The sequence below is a fragment of the Sus scrofa genome, chromosome 13 (genome assembly GCF_054392235.1).
Source record: "Sus scrofa isolate SSC_HxYL_T2T_F1_AM1 chromosome 13, Sscrofa_HxYL_maternal_Yorkshire_Landrace_v2.0, whole genome shotgun sequence".
NCBI lineage: Eukaryota > Metazoa > Chordata > Mammalia > Artiodactyla > Suidae > Sus > Sus scrofa.
Genome location: NC_139395.1, coordinates 45051429 through 45067723, shown reverse-complemented (window position 1 = coordinate 45067723; position 16295 = coordinate 45051429). Strand labels below are relative to the sequence as shown.

Sequence of the window (16295 nt, the reverse complement as noted above, 5' to 3'; positions counted from 1 at the left end):
CTACAGAAAGGTTAAAAGAGTAATAGAATGAACACTCATATCAAGGGAAATATTAATTTAAAGTTGAAGGACTATTTCTGTTTTCTTGGAAAAAGCTGTTTGTATCCCTTGCCTATTTTTCTGTTGGGCTTTGGTGTTTTAAAAATTTATTTTAGGAGTTCCCTTCGTGGTGACTAGGAACTATGAGGAAATGAATCTGACTAGGAACCATGAGGTTTCGGGTTTGATCCCTGGCCTTGCTGAGTGGGCTAAAGATCTGGCGTTGCCATGAGCTGTGGTGTAGGTTGCAGACACAGCTCGGATCCCAAGTTGCTGTGGCTGTGGCTGTGGCCAGCAGCTATAGTTCCGATTCAACCCTAGCCTGGGAACCCCCACATGCCACACATGCGGCCCTAAAAAAAGACAAAAAAAAAATTATTTTAGGAGTTCCCGTTGTGGCTCAGCAGAAATGAATCTGATTAGTATCCATGAGGATGCAGATTCGATCCCTGGCCTCGTTCAGTGAGCTACGGATCCGGCGTTGCCGTGAGCCGTGGAGTAGGTCCCAGACTCGAAAGAAAAAAAAAAATTATTTTAGAAAAATTATTTCTGTATGAAGGAACTTGGTACTTCATCACTGATTATAAATTTTAGTTGTATTTTTATAGACTGTTGTTTATGTTTTTATTTTTTATTTTTTACTTTTTTTTGTCTTTTGTTGTTGTTGTTGTTGTTATTGTTGCTATTTCTTGGGCCGCTCCCGCGGCATATGGAGGTTCCCAGGCTAGGGGTTGAATCGGAGCTGTAGCCACCGGCCTACGCCAGAGCCACAGCAACGCGGGATCCGAGCCGTGTCTGCAACCTACACCACAGCTCACGGCAACGCCGGATCGTTAACCCACTGAGCAAGGGCAGGGACGGAACCCGCAACCTCATGGTTCCTAGTCGGATTCGTTAACCACTGCGCCACGACGGAAACTCCTATGTTTTTATTTAGGATGGTTTTGTCATGGAAAAAAATTCGTTTTTTAACTGGGTCATGTTCATTGGCCTTTTAAGACTTCTGAGTTCTCTATTAAACCTGGAAAGATCTTCCCTCATAGAAGAGTATGAAAAATTATCCTGTGGTTTCTTATAGTACTTTTTATACTTCATTTCTTACCTTTTAGTCTTTTTTTCTGTTTGGAATTTATTTTGGTGTGAGTTGTGAGTACAACAGTTGTTTCCAAATTGGCCTTGCGTTTGTTGTAACACAGTTTAAATATCCCCTATTGTTTACTATATATGATACACTTTGCCACATATCATGTATGTTTGGATCTGTTTCTGGACTTTCTGTTGTACACATTAATCCATGTTTTTTTTTTTTTAATTTTTCATTTTTTTTGTCTTTTTAGCGCCACACCTGCGGCATATGGAAGTTCCCAGGCTAGGGGTCAAATCAGAGTTGTAGCCACTGGCCTAAGCCACAGCAACGCCAGATCGGAGCCATGTATGTAAACCATACTGCAGCCCATGGTAACACTGGATCCTTTAACCCACTGAGCAAGGCCAGGGATTGAACCTGCATCTTTATGGATACTAGCTCATTACTGCTTAGCCACAACAGGAACTCCTTCTTTTCCAATTTAAATATTCCAAAAATTTTTTTCTTGCCTAGTTTCTCTGGCTAGGATTCTGATTCTTTGTTTGAATAAAAGCGGCAGGAGTGGGCATCTTTCTCTTGTTCTTGCTCTTATAGGAAATTCAGCTTTTCACCATTGGTTATGATGTTGGCTGTGGGCTTGTCATATATGGCCTTCATAATATTGAGGTACATTCCTTCTCTACCCAATTTGTTGAGAGTTTTTACTATGAAAGCATGTTGAATTTTGTCAGATGTTTTTTCTGTATCTAAGATGATCATATAATTTTTATCCTTCATTCTCCTAATGTGGTGTATAGCATTTATTGATACGTGTTGAACCATCCTTGCATCCCAGGAATAAATCCAGCGTGATTGTAGCGTGTGATCTTTTTAATGTACTGTTGCATTTAATTTGCTAAGATTTTGTTGACTGTTTTTGCATCCAGTTTTGCAGGGATATTGACCTGGGATTTTCTTTTTTTGTGGTGTCCTTGTCTGGCATTGATGTTCGGGTAGTCCTGGCCTCATAAAATGAGATTGGAAGTACTCCCCCGCTTCAGTTTTTTCGAAGAGTTTGAGAAGGATTGGTATTAATTCCTGTTTAAATGTTTGGTCGTATTCACCAGTAATGCCATCTAGTCCTAGACTTTCATTTGTAGGGAAGTTTTTGATTACTGATTCAGTCTCCTTACTAGTAATCAGTGTGTTCGGTCTTGGTAGGTTGTATGTTTCTAGGAATCTATTAATTTCTTCTAGGTTGTCAAATTTGTTGGTATCTAATTTTTCATAGTAGTCTTTTAGTCATGGCTCAGTGGAAACAAATCTGACTAGTATTTGTGAGGATGCGGATTTGATTCCTGGCTTTGCTCAGTGGGTTGGGGATCTGGCTTTGCTGTGAGCTGTGGTATAGGTTGCAGATGTGGCTCAGATCCCACATTGCTGTGGCTGTGGGTAGGCTGGCAATTGTAGCTCCGGTTCTACCCCTAGCCTGGGAACTTCCATATGCTGGAGCTATGGCCCTAAAAAGCAAAAAAAAAAAAAAAAAGATCTTCTTGTTTTCATCTATCTTTTTAGAGTCTATTTCATTTAAATCCACTCTGGTCTTTTTGTTTCCTTCCAAGTAGAAGACTTAGTTTGTTCTTTTTCTGGTTCCTTAAGGTGTCAAAGGAATATTTGAGATCATTCTTTTTTCTAAATATAGGCTTTATTGTTATGAATTTTCCTCTTAAAACTGCTGTTGTTGCATTCCATAAGATTTGGTATGCTGTGTTTCCCTTTTTGTGCCACAATTTATAAAATTTCTCTTTAGATTTCCTCTTGACCCATTAGTTCTTCAAGAGTGTGTTAATTTCCACAAATTTGTGAATTTTCCAGTTTTCCTACTATTATTATTGATTTCTAGTTTCATATTATTGTGATTAGAAAAGATACTTCATTCTTATTAAATTTGCTAAGAATTGCTTTGTAACTTAAGAGCTATATCAGAGAATGTTCCATGTACACTTGAGAAGAATGTGTATTCTGCTGTTTGCATGAAATAATCTGCATATGTTTCCTAGGTCCATTTGGTCCAAAGTATAATTCAAGTTCAGATGTTTCCTTATTGATTTTATGTCTGGATAATCTATCTTTTGTTTTAAGTGGGATATTGAAGTCCCCTACTATTACTGTATTGTCTGTTTCTTTCATCAGATCTCCTAGTATTTGCTTAATATATTGGGTATATACATATCTACAAGTGTTACGTTCTCTTGTTGAATTGACCTCTTTATCATTATATAATGATCTTTTAAAGTAATCTCTTATTAAGTTTTTGTTTAAAGTCTGTTTTGTCTCATACAAGTATAGCTACTCCTTCCTCTTATGGTTTCCACTTACATGCACTATCTTTTTCATCCCTTCATTTTAAGTCTTTTTTGTGTCCTTTAAAGCTGAAAGTCTCTTATGGGCAGCATGTAGTTCAATCTTATTTTTTTTTTCCATTCAGCTACTTTGTACCTTTTGATTAGAAGATTTAATGAATTTAGATTTAAAGTAATTATTGACAGGTAAGGATTTACTAAAGATATCTTATTGTGTCTGACATAGTTTCTTTGTTTCTTTTTCCCTCTCTTGCTGTCTTCTTTTGTGAATATTCCTTAGTGGTAAGTTTTGATTTGCTTTTCTTTATCATTTTTATATCTGCTTTGGTTTTTTGTTTTGTGGTTACCATGAGAATTACTTAAGACAGGACGGTCTATTTTAAGCTAGTAACAACTGAACTTTGATAGCATACAAAAATTGTGCTTTTACTCTCCTCTCCCATTTTATAGGGTTTTGTTTGTTTGTTTGTTTGTTTCTTTTGCCGCACCTGTGGCATATGGAAGTTCCCAGGCCAGGAATCAAATTTGAGCCACATCTGCAACCTATGCCACAGCTGCCGTAATGCTGGATCCTTAATTCACTGCACCACAGCAAGAACACCCCATTTTATGTTTTTGTTTTGTTTTGTTTTTTGGCTTTTTAGGGCCGCACCACCACAGTCACAGCAACGCAGGATCTGAGCCGTGTCTGTGACCTACAGCACAGCTCATGGCAATGCCAGATCTTAACCCACTGAGTGAGGCCAGGGATCGAACCTGCAACTTCATGGTTCCTAGTCAGATTTGTTTTTGCTGCACCACAATGGGAACTCCCATATTTTATGTTTTTGATGTCATAGTTTACATCTTTTTATATTGGTTATTCATTAAGAAATTATTGTACTTGTAGTAATTTTTAGTGTTTTTGTATTTTAACCTTTATACTAGAGTTGTGAGATTAACACACCACCAGATTATAGTATTAGAGTACAGTCATCCTCAATATCTGTGGGTGGATGGGGATCCCCCCTCCTACCCACAACCCCTGATACCAAAATCCATAGATGTGTATATCTCTTGTATAAAACGGAGTAGTATTTACATATAATCTGTAAATTATCTTCAGATTACTTAAAATACCCAATACATGCTTGTAAATACAACATAAATTCTATGTAAATTGTTGGTTTTTTAAAATTTTTTCTATCTCTTTGTGAAATTCAAGTTTTGGTTTTTGAAACTTTCTGAGATTTTGTTGTTGTTGTTTTCTTGTAGCATTTTGAATTAGTCATTGCACTCTCTCCTGGCCTATAAGGTTTCTGCTGAGAAATCCACTGATAACCTTACAGGGGTTCTCTTGTATGTGAGGAATTTTTTTCTCTTGTTGCTTTTAAACTTATCTTTGTCTATGATTTTAGATGGTTTTATGATATGTGTCTTGGAAGATATCTTTCAGGGACCTATGAGCTTTATGAACTTGGATGTTCAGATCTCTTGCCAGATTGGGAAGACCTCAGCTATTATTTCTTTAAAAAAGCTTTCTTCCCCTTCCTCCCTTTCTTCTCCTTCTGAGACTCCAGTGATGGTTAGATTGTTCCTCTTGATGATACTCTTTGATTGATGTAGACTTTCATCACTCTTTCATTATTTTCTCTTTGTTCACCTTGGACTTGATAATTTCAAATGACCTATTTTTGACTTCATGAATTTTCTTCTGCTTGATCAGTTCTGCTGTTAATACTTTCTTGTTCCGTTTTCATTTCATTCATTTTGTTTTTCAGCTCCAGGATTTTTTTTTTTCTTTTTTTCCCACTGCACCTGCACTACATGGATATTCCCAGGTGAGGGAGCAAATCCAAACTGCAGCTGCAACGTACACCACAGCTGTGGCAACACCTTAATCCACTGTGCCAGGGCAAGAACAACTCCAGAATTTCTATTTGATCTTTTTTTAAAATTGTTTCTACCTCTCTGTGAAGCTTTTTGTCTTGTTCATATATTTGTTTTTCTGGTTTCATTGAATTGTCTTTGTTTTCTCGTAGCTCACTGAGCTTCTTTAAAACACCTATTTTGGGAGTTCCCATCAAGGTGCAGCGGAAACAAATCCAACTAGGATCCATGAGGTTGGAGGTTCAATCCCTGGCCTCGCCCAGTGGATTAAGGATCCTGCATTGCAGTGAGCTCTGGTGTAGGTCTCAGACATGGCTTGGATCCTGCATTGCTGTGGATGTGGCATAGGCTGGCAGCTGTAGCTTCGATTTGACCCCTAGCCTGAGAACCTCCATATGCCGCAAGAGTGGCCCTAAAAAGCAAAACAAAAAACAAAAAACCCCACCTATTTTGAATTCTTTATTAGTCAGATGGAGGATCTCCATTTATTTGTGTTCCTTTGGTGGTATCATGTTTCCTTGATTTTTCACATTCCTTGAAGTCTTGAGTTGCTGTCTTTGCCATCTAAAGCAGTCATCTCATTCAGTCTTTACTGACTGGGTTTTGTCAGTCAGTAAATACACCTTTTGTCAGCCCTGCTAGGGATTCTGAGGCTTTCTCAGTAAATGAACATTGCATTATCAGATATTTCAAATGCTTTTTTTTTTTTTTTTTTTTTTTTGCTCTTTGTGGCTGCACCCTCAGCATATGGAAGTTCCCAGGCTAGGGGTCACATTGGAGCTGCAGCTGTTGGCCTACACCACAGCCACAGCAACACCACCTCAGAGCTGAGTCTGTGACCTACACCACAGCTCATGGCAACACTGTATCCTTAACCCACTGAGCAAGGCCAGGGATCAACCTGCCTCCTCATGGATACTAGTCGGGTTTGTTACCACTGAGCCATGTTGGAAACTCCAGTTGATTCTTAATTTGTGTGAGTTGAAGAGGATTTTAAATGCTGAGAATTTGGTGAATACAGGCACAAAATAAATAGACTATCTTTGTTAAAAAAAATCATGTCCTCTGTTAATATGTATTTTTTGTGTGACTTTTCCTAAAACTTCCACGTTTATTCTCTCATTTGGGACAGGATTAGAATCGTGGACACCTTAAGCAAGCTTGTGACAAAGTGGGATGAGCCTCTGTCCCCAGTATACCCTCTTCAACTCATTCTGTTCCTTCCTGTTCTTTATCTTCTGAGCCAGTGGATCAGACTTGATCTGAGCCTGTCCTCTCTGTAGACTTCCTCAGGGCTGTTTTTTTGTCCTGGTTCTAGTAGTGTTTCTTTATGTGTACAGCTCTGTAATTTAGGTGTCTAATAACAGGCTTCTTTGTTTTTGCTTGTAGTGGGGACTCCTGCAAAGGCATTTGACAGGATGGTTCACATTTTTATTTAATGTGGTCCACTCAGGACCCCAGAGCCTCTATCCTTTTCGTAATTGTCTCTTTAAATTCAGGAAGCCAAATTCAGAGCTATAGTTTTTTTGTTTTTTGTTTTTGTCTTTTTTGTCTTTTTAGGGCTACATCCCCAGCATATGGAGGTTCCCAGGATAGGGGTCTAGTCAGAGCTACAGCTGCTGGCCTACGCCAGAGCCACAGCAACGCCAGATCCAAGCTGCATCCAGGACCTACACCACAGCTCACGGCAACACCAGAGCGACGTCAGGGATCGAACCCGCAACCTCATGGTTCCTAGTTGGATTCGTTTCCGCTGTGCCACGATGGGAACTCCAAGAGCTATAGATTTTGATCTAAAGAAATTTATAAGTGTGGGGCAGTGTAGGAAGGACAGGTTTTTGGTTCAGGCTGGATAAATTTTGTTTTAGAATAGCTTTGCATTAAAATGTATACAGTGGAGTACAGATGAATAATTCCTCTCTTGGTAGCTTCAGGTAGGTGGGCTGTATAATGAACTGAAATTTGCATTTCTTTTCTTTTTTTTAAACTTTGTTTTCCAGGTGCTATGAAAATTAACAATTTGTATAACTAATAAATATCAGTGGAAGCTGAAAATGACTCTGGTCGTGTCAGAAAGATTTGTATTTGCTGTAAAATAGAAGTGAGATTTTTTTTCCATCATAGTAGTAGTTCCATGTAAAGAGAACCCATCCCACCACTCCTGCTTCTTGTGTTGCCAGTTTGTGTGCAGAAGAGGCCTGAGAAGGAGATTGGGATTAGTAGGATCACAGTTTCCTGGAGGGCTTCGTAGGGACATTTCAGGGTAGAGATGTGGGGCTTGGCAGAGGACTGAGGTTGGAAAAGCTACCACTCGTTTATGATTGTCTTTCTTCGGGGATCCTCTTGAGAGTGTTTCTCCACAGGTATATATGTCCTTAGAGTTTGTTTCCCCACTGGGGGCAGGATGGATGTTTGGAGGCAGGTTGGATGGTTGGGGTCATAGGAGCAGAGTCCTTGTTTATGCTGGGTGTTGAGCACTGTTGCTGGTCCCCTGCTGTGGGACCTTTTTTGACCTGTCATGGTCCAGGTGAGCTTTGTGAATGGTTGAGCTGTTGTCAGCACCTTTGCTTCTTGGGCCAGCAGCTGTTATCTGCTGGTTCCTCTATCTATTGTCTTTTTGAATTGACTCACAGAAGGTTCTTTGTAATATTTCCTAAGAAGGTTCTTGGTTTGGAAAATTGTATATGCACTTAATACTTGTGTTTCCAGGAACGTGGATGGAGTGCTAGCTGTTCCTTCTTGTGAATTGACTGTGATACGATTCCTTTTGCTTCTCCTTTCTGATCCCACACTTTTGAGGAGTCATGTCTTTGGCCTGGGTTTTCATCAGTGAGCCTACTCCAGCCAAGACACATGTCTGGGCAGGTTCACTATAGTACAGACCAAAGAAAACAGTAACGTGAAGCAAGTGAATTTAAACTTGGCTTTCATTGGAAAGCTCAGTAAGGAAAGGAATTCTGGATCCCTCGGCCCTTCTGCTTGAGTTTTCTATTCTGACTTTATTGGTTTAGGATTCTCTGCTTGGAAGCAAGAGAAATTAACTTCGGCTCACAGAAACAAAAAGAGGACTTATTGGAAGGCTGTGGAATATCTCCCAAACTGGAAAGAAAAGCTGATGAACATGTCTTCAGAAAGGACCAGAGCCTGAGAATTTGATTGTGGCTCAGTGGTAGCGAACCTGACTAGGATCCATGAGGACATGGGTTCAATCCTTGGCCTTGCTCAGTGGGTTAAGGATCCAGTGTTGCCATGAGCTGTGGTGTAGGTCGCAGACGCGCCTTAGATCTGGTGTTGCTGTGACCGTGGCATAGGCCACCATCTGTAGCTCCTGTTCAACCCCTACCTGGGAACTGGGAACTTCCATATGCTGTGGGTGTGGCTCAAAAAAAAGGAAAAGACGGGAGCCAGAGTAGCCTGCGATCTTGGGAGCAGGTACCTTCTGGGGATGAATAACTACCACCTTTTCCAGTTCTTGCTTCTTTCTGCTCATAAGTCAAAGTCCAGGGAGAGAGGCCCAACCAGCCTGACAAGAGTCAGGGAGGAGCACCTTCACTGACTGTCTACTAGGCCCAATCCTGTAGAGAGAGGTGGTTATCTAAGCCACACTGGGCTGCTGTTACTCAAAGAAGGAGAAAGCATCCTGGTAAGCTGTAGGAGGAGGGTGCTCACATGCTCCCAGGGAAAACTGCAGGACCAGGAGCAGAGACTTCTACCCAGTACTGTTGTCACTGTGAAATTTGTTCTGTATCAGAAGCCTAAGCCTTTTGGTGTTTTTATGTTGAGGGCTGACCCCTCTGAACTTTCTTTATCTGGGAATCACTGTTTGTGCAAGAATGTGTTTTTTGAGGGATCAGTCCTGTATAATGTTTTTCCCAAGGATTTCTTTCAATCTGGCCTGTGCACAGAGAAAGGAGGCTGGGGGAGGATGTCCAAAATGCCCATTTTGCCAAGAGCAGCTGAAGGTGCTGTCGGTTACACAGGCGTGGTTTCCTGTGCCATGTGTAAGAAAAATGCTGTCTCTAAGGCATTTAGAAATGCCTAATATGGAAGAGGATTGAGAGTTTATTATTAGAGCTAGAGGCACAGTTTTTTGGTTTCTTTGGTTAGACTGACTTAGACACTGCCTCCTAGGCACTATAAGCCAACCAAGATTGTGTGTTCGTGTGTGTGTGTGTGTGTGTGTGTGTGTGTGTTGGGATTGACATCTCCAGATCTTGCATGTAGGCATCCTGATACACTTTCCTGTCCATGTCTCTGCCACCTCCTCCGGCAACCCTATGTGCAGGGTCAAGTCATCATTATTAATTGGCTTTTCTCCCTCCTTGCCAGGTGCCTGCAGCTGGTATCCATTGTCAGTGCTGTCCAACGTGTGCCAGGCTGATCCATGGTCACTTTCCGGGATGGCAGCAAGGTGACTTCAGCTGAGGATGACCCTGACTGAAAGGCTGCGTGAGAAGATATCTCAGGCCTTCTACAACCATGGGCTGCTCTGTGCATCCTACCCCATCCCCATCATTCTCTTCACGGGGCTCTGCATCTTAGCCTGCTGGTATGTTTCCAGTGCCTTGGATGTGGTGGGCCAGTGTCTTGAGACAATAGATTTCCTAACCCTGACTGCTCTGTAGCCCTTGGACTGTGTATGCCTTTTAGGCAATGGAACTCGAGGTTCATTGGAGCTGCCAAGTGGAGAGTTCTAGTCCTGGGGTGTGTTTAGCCATTAAACTAAAACAGTCCAGGCTGGGAATTCCTGTTTTGGCTCAGCAGAAATGAACCTGACTAGTATGAGGACATGGGTTCGATCCCTGGCCTTGCTCAGTGGGTTAAGGATCCATCATTGTCATGAGCTGTGGTGTAGGTTACAGGTGCTGCTTGGATCCCGAGTTGCTGTGGCTGTGGCATAAGTTGGCAGCTGGAGCTCCAAGACAACCCCTAGGAACTTCCATATCCCGCAGGCGCAGCCCTAAAAAACAAACCAAAATAAAAATAAATAAAACAGTCCAGGCTGACTTTGACCTGATGAGTCACCGGATTTGTTCACATTATTGGTAATTCGCCTCAAAATAATATTTAGATGCTTCTAAGAAACTGCAAGATAATTGAAAAGAATAATCTTTTAATTTTCTTCTCAACAGTGGCAGCTGCCTTTGGTACCTGGTTAAGAGTATTGCAAGAAAAGTCCATTGGAACAGTCCTTGGCACCATCTTGCAAGCTAACCCCAGAGAATTGGTTTTCTACTTTCAAGTCATTTTCTTGTGTTTATGTGGAGCCTCCTTCTGACCTCTGGTTGATTCTTGGGGCTTGCTGTGCTCACCAAGGACTATTGTATGAGCTGTAGCTACGCTCTTTCCACGTCTGTCATTCTGTCACAAGGCCCCATAGAACTCTGAAGACTGTGGCTCATGAGGACATTATAAAAAGAGAGGCTTTATTTACTTATTTATATTTTTGTCTTTTTAGGGCCGCACCTGTGGCATATGGAGGTTCCCAGGCTAGGGGTCTAATTGGAGCTGTAGATGCCAGCCTATACCACAGCCACAGCAATGTAGGATCCGAGCTGCGTCTGCGACCTACGCCACAGCTCACAGCAACATACTGAGCCACAAGAGGAGCTCCAAGGAGAGGCTTGATGTAAGATGCTATGTGATAGTCCTCTTGGTCTAAAACACTTGACAGTCATGAATGGCACCTACCTCATTATCCTTATCTCTGGAGAGAATTCTGGTTTCTAGATTCATTGTACATCTAATGTTGTAGAATGATGGTTCAAGACTGAACTCACTGTTCAGTTGTTAATGATCCCAAGTTCTTCTCTAATTAGGACTGGGAAAGATGAACATCTTTCAATGAGAATTTCCTGCTGGGGGCTATGTTAGTGCTTCAGGTATGTAATTAAATCTCTCATCAGTCCTTATAAAAGCCTTAGGAAGTAGCTCAGTTATATTTCCCTGTAACCAAAGTGGTTTAGAGAATTAGAGGCTTGCATGGTCTATACAATTAATAAGTAGGGAAACTGGAATTCAAATCCAGACCTATAGATTCTGGTTGCCTGCACCTCTGGCATTCTGTGCCCCAGACGCTCCTCTCCGTGGTGTAGTGTATTTGTACTCATGTTTAAACTTTAATTTGTGTTATACAGAGTGCAAGATACTTGTGGCTACATCCGGAAACTGATGAATTAGGAGTTCTCTGAGAATGCAGCTCTTGGATTTGCTTGTCTTTTGTCTCTAAGTTAATTTTTTTCCTATTCCTAGCATTATTTATTTATTTAAGTATAGTTGATTTACAGTGTAGAGCCAGTTTCTGCTCTACAGCAAAGTGACCCACTCATACATATATATTCATTCCCCCCCCCCTTTTTTTTTTGTCTTTTTGCCATTTCTTGGGCCGCTCCCGCGGCATATGGAGGTTCCCAGGCTAGAAGTCAGCTCAGAGCTGCAGCCACCAGCCACAGCCACAGCTACATTAATGTCAGACCTCAGCAGCATCTTCAACCTACACCACATCTCATGGCGATGCCCGATCCTTAACCCACTGAGCGAGGCCAGGGATTGAACCTGGGTCCTCATGGATGCTAGTCAGATTCATTTCTGCTGAGCCACATGGGGAACTCCTTGTCTTTCTTTTTTTTTTTTTTTTTTTTTTTTTTTTTTTTTTTTTTTTTTTTTTTTTTTTTTTTTTTGTCTTTTTGCTGTATCTTGGGCCGCTCCCTTGGCATATGGAGGTTCCCAGGCTAGGGGTCCAATCAGAGCTGTAGCCACCGGCCTACGCCAGAGCCACAGCAACTCGGGATCCGAGCCGCGTCTGCAACCTACACCACAGCTCACGGCAACGCCGGATCGTTAACCCACTGAGCAAGGGCAGGGATCGAACCCGCAACCTCATGGTTCCTAGTCGGATTCGTTAACCACTGTGCCACCACGGGAACTCCTCCTTGTCTTTCTTTTTCTGACTTCACTTACTGTGAGAATCTCTAGTTGTATCCATATTGCTGCAAAAGACATTCATTTTCTGTGGCTGAGTAGTATTCCACTATGTATATGTACCACATCTTTTTTTATTTTATTTTATTTTTTTGCTTTTTGGGGCTGCACCCACAGCACATGAAAGTTTCCAGGCTAGGGGTCCAGTTGGATCTATGTGGCTGGTCTGTGCCACAGCCACAGCAAAGTGGGATCTGAGCCATATCTCCAACCTACACCACAGCTCACAGTAATACCAGATCCCTGACCCACTGAGCAGGGCCAGGGATTGAACCCACATCTTCATTGATCCTAGTTGGATTTGTTTCTGCTGCACCACAGTGGAAACTCTGTGTATCACATCTTCTCCTTCTTCTTCTTCTTCTTCTTTTTTTTTTTTTTTTTTTTTTTTTTTTGTCTTTTCGTCTATTTAGGGCTGCACTTGGGGCACATGGAGGTTCCCAGGCTAGGGGTTGAATTGGAGCTATAGCCTCTGGCCTATGCCAGAGCCACAGCAACGCCAGATCCGAGCCGCGTCTGCAGCCTACACCACAGCTCACGGCAGCGCCAGATCCTTAACCCACTGAGCAAGGCCAGGGGATCGAACCCGCAACCTCATGGTTCCTAGTCAGACTGTTTCTGCTGCGCCACTACGGGAACTCCTATCACATCTTCTTGATCCATTCATCTGTCAATGGACATTTAAGTTGCTTCCATGTCATGGCGATGGTGAATCCTCTAAGATAATTGATCCATCTCTCTTTCAAAATCATACTTTTCTAGGCTTGGCCTGCATGCTAGGGCAGAGTTCCCAAACCTGAGCTAGCATCAGAATCACTTGGAGGGCATGCCAAACAAGATTTCTAGGAGTTCTTTGGCGATGCAGTGGATTAAGGATCCGGCATTGTCACTGCTGTGGTGTGAGTTCAGTCCCTGGCCTCAGAACTTCCGCATGCTGTGGGTGTAGCCAAAAAAAAACAATTGCTGGACCACAGTCTGTTTTCTCCTTTATCAGGTCTGGATGGGCCCAAGAATGTCCATCTCTAAACAGGTTCCTAGACCTGGGGACCACATGCTGAGAACTACTAGGCTGTGTGTCTTTACTGAAAATGTCTGTGAAGTTCTACCACATCTTAGCTAAAAGTGTTCTCTATTTCATTCTAACATCTGGAGTGGTAGTTTGTGGTGACACTCATGGTTATTATCACTCGTATTGTCTTCTGTTGAGGTGAGTGGGGTCCAGCTCCCCTTTTATAAATTCTCAGTTCCTTGATGGCCTCTTTGTATGTGTTTTTGTGCATGGAGGGTGGCAAGTAAATACACGGTGGATGAATGTGTTGAACTGAACTTGTTTTCTGTATGTGTGGTTCAGGTTGTAGAGGTAGTTGTTGTGATTCCCCTTCCACAAAGACAACTCCAGCTACAGGAAGAGAGGACGTTTCCTCTTTGCCATTCATCTTCTGACGATAAGGTGTGGCCACGTGGGACCAGGCAGCTTCCTGAACAGGGAATGTAGGATTGTGTAGCAGCTTCTTGGGTGCAGTTAGGCTTTATGTTTGAATGAACAATTTGATATCCTGCAAATGTTTCAAAACATACTGTTATTGGATTTATGATGTGGGGGCCTCTGGTATGAAAACTCAAGTGTAGAAGACTCCTCAACTCAGGGTGAATTAGAATGGGATGGGGGAAGAGGCTATATATTTCTATATATATATCTATGATAATGACAATATTTAACACTCAGTATAGGCCAAATGCCGCCAAACTGGGCAGGGAAACTGCCTTATATCCCACAGATGCTTTGGCTGAATATCAGTCCTCAGAAAAAGGCGTGGGTGAGGCTCAGGGTAGGGTTGGGCTGATGGGAGGGAAAGGAAGACTCATCCTCACTGGCTTTGTCAGTCCTCAGGTGCTTCCACACATGATGTTTCATTTGGTTGCCTAACATCCTTGGGGGTGGCTGTTATTCCCGGTTCTTTTGTCGATGATGAAACTAGTGTGGTGTGGTATTAGTGGTATGTGCTGCAACTGGCAGGTCTGTGTGGCAGATCACAAATCTGTACTTTGACCATGGTGATATGAACTTTATGAAGGACACTGTTTGGTGCTGCTATCTTTCATTGCAAGACATCTGCTCCATGAATAAGAAGCCTGAGAAAGAGGGTCTTAGCTGCAGTGGGCCAGGAGCTGGGCCTGGCAGGATCTGCCTAGACAGAGGACTGAGAGGCTTTTTTTTTTTTTTTTTTTGGCTTTTTGCCTTTTCTTGGGCCACTCCCGCGGCATATGGAGGTTCCCAGGCTAGGGGTCGAATCAGAGCTGTAGCCATTGGCCTACGCCAGAGCCACAGCAACATGGGATCCGAGCCGCATCTGCGACCCACACCACAGCTCACGGCAATGCCGGATCGTTAACCCACTGAGCAAGGGCAGGGATCGAACCCACAACCTCATGGTTCCCAGTTGGATTCGTTAACCACTGAGCCACGACGGGAACTCCAGGACTGAGAGGCTTTTTGAGGCAGTGGCCCTACATAACAGAAATTGAGGAGAGAGGATAAAGTTGGGTTTGATAGCCACCTCAATAAAAATGGCTGTAATATATGCCAAAAAATGTGCCAGACCAGTGATGTGGATCACAGTCCCTCCCCTCAAAATCCCACAATCTCAGCCTGAGACAGATAATTGCAGCGCCATCGGATATTGTGCAGAGCGGAAGTGACCTAGCTGTGGTGCAGAGGGGCACAGTGTTAGGGGGGCTTCCTGGGAGGAGAACACCTGAGCCGAGCCCTATAAGAGGAGCAGGTAGCATCTTCCTCAGCTCCTTTCCTGTTTATGGTTGTGCTCATTCAGCTCACCACTCCCCCAACAAAAGGACAGGGAGCCTACTACCCTGGCACACCCCTCAGAACCTGTTGCCTCTTTTGGTCCCACCCTCTAAGGGCTGTGTGGTTTCTCCTTGTCTTTACAGTCACCCTGTACCAGGAGATGCCATCACATTCTTAGTGCTGTGTACTCATTTTCCTGAACCAGTATCTTTCTCTTATGTGATTTTTAAAGGAATTAAGGCAGTTGCTTTTTTTTTTTTTTTTTTTTAATCTGACGAGCTTAGGAAAAAATTTCCAAGGCTAGTTGAGGTCTCTCAGCCTCCAGAGATGTTAAAGGTTCTATCAGAGAATCCACAGATGGATTCTCCTTTATGGCCAGGAGACCAGATATTATGGGCCCAGGGCACAAGCCTTGCTATCCTCTTCTATCTGGGAAGCTTTCTATCTAGAGCAGCTCCCCCTTCTGCCAGAGCTTCAGGTTGCCTGCAGAAGGCAAAGGAGTTAATAGATGGCTTTTAGTAGTTTTATTAGATAGTCAGATCCCATTTAATTACTTACCCTTGTTGTTCCTGGAATGAGAGACTTATTCAGCTTGAACCCAAAGGACTGCTGCTCTTGATACCTCTGTCTGGATCTAGCAGCCACCTGAGCTGTGGAGTGGACCCTGTTCATTACCCCTGGGTCACCCTGGGAGCCATGAATGCTCTTTCCTCTGGGAAAATCTGATGAAACTTGTAGCAAGTAGGCCGTGTGGCAAGAGGTGTTTGTTTACATTTCCTAGAGGTTAGGCCACTAGGACCCAAGGCATGGCCCAGCAGCAGCCCAGCAAGGTGGAGGGTGCTGTTGCTCCAGACCTGCCCTGGGAGGTGTGGGTGCTCTGTGAGGTAAAGGAAGAGTATCTGGGTGCTGGGCCAGCCGGATTACCCTGTGTGCAGGTCAGAGGTTAACGTGAGGGTCATTGGGTCACTTATGATTCCATAGCCTGCTGCTCATGGTTATAGAAGGTGGATTTTAACTTGGAGAGCAAGTTGGAATCATGCTGAGGCCATTTCAAACCTCCTGAAGGAGCATATTCCTGTAGTGTGTGTGGGCTTAAGAGTAGACGTGGTGCAGTGGTTAATGAATCCGACTAGGAACCATGAGGTTGCGGGTTCGGTCCCTGCTCTTGCTC

The 16295-nt window shown here is 43.0% G+C and overlaps 1 protein-coding gene across 3 annotated transcripts in view; it reads left to right on the top strand.

Annotated features, from left to right (window-relative positions):
* The window catches only part of SCAP (SREBF chaperone), a 68255-nt gene that overhangs the window by 13475 nt on the left and 38485 nt on the right, over positions 1 to 16295 (top strand). For 2 of the 3 annotated variants that reach the window (XM_005669481.4, XM_005669480.4), the window contains exon 2: positions 9667 to 9886. In XM_005669481.4, coding sequence (XP_005669538.1) covers positions 9765 to 9886 — 122 coding nt within the window. In that variant the 5' untranslated portion in view covers positions 9667 to 9764. 3 annotated transcript variants of the gene reach the window in all.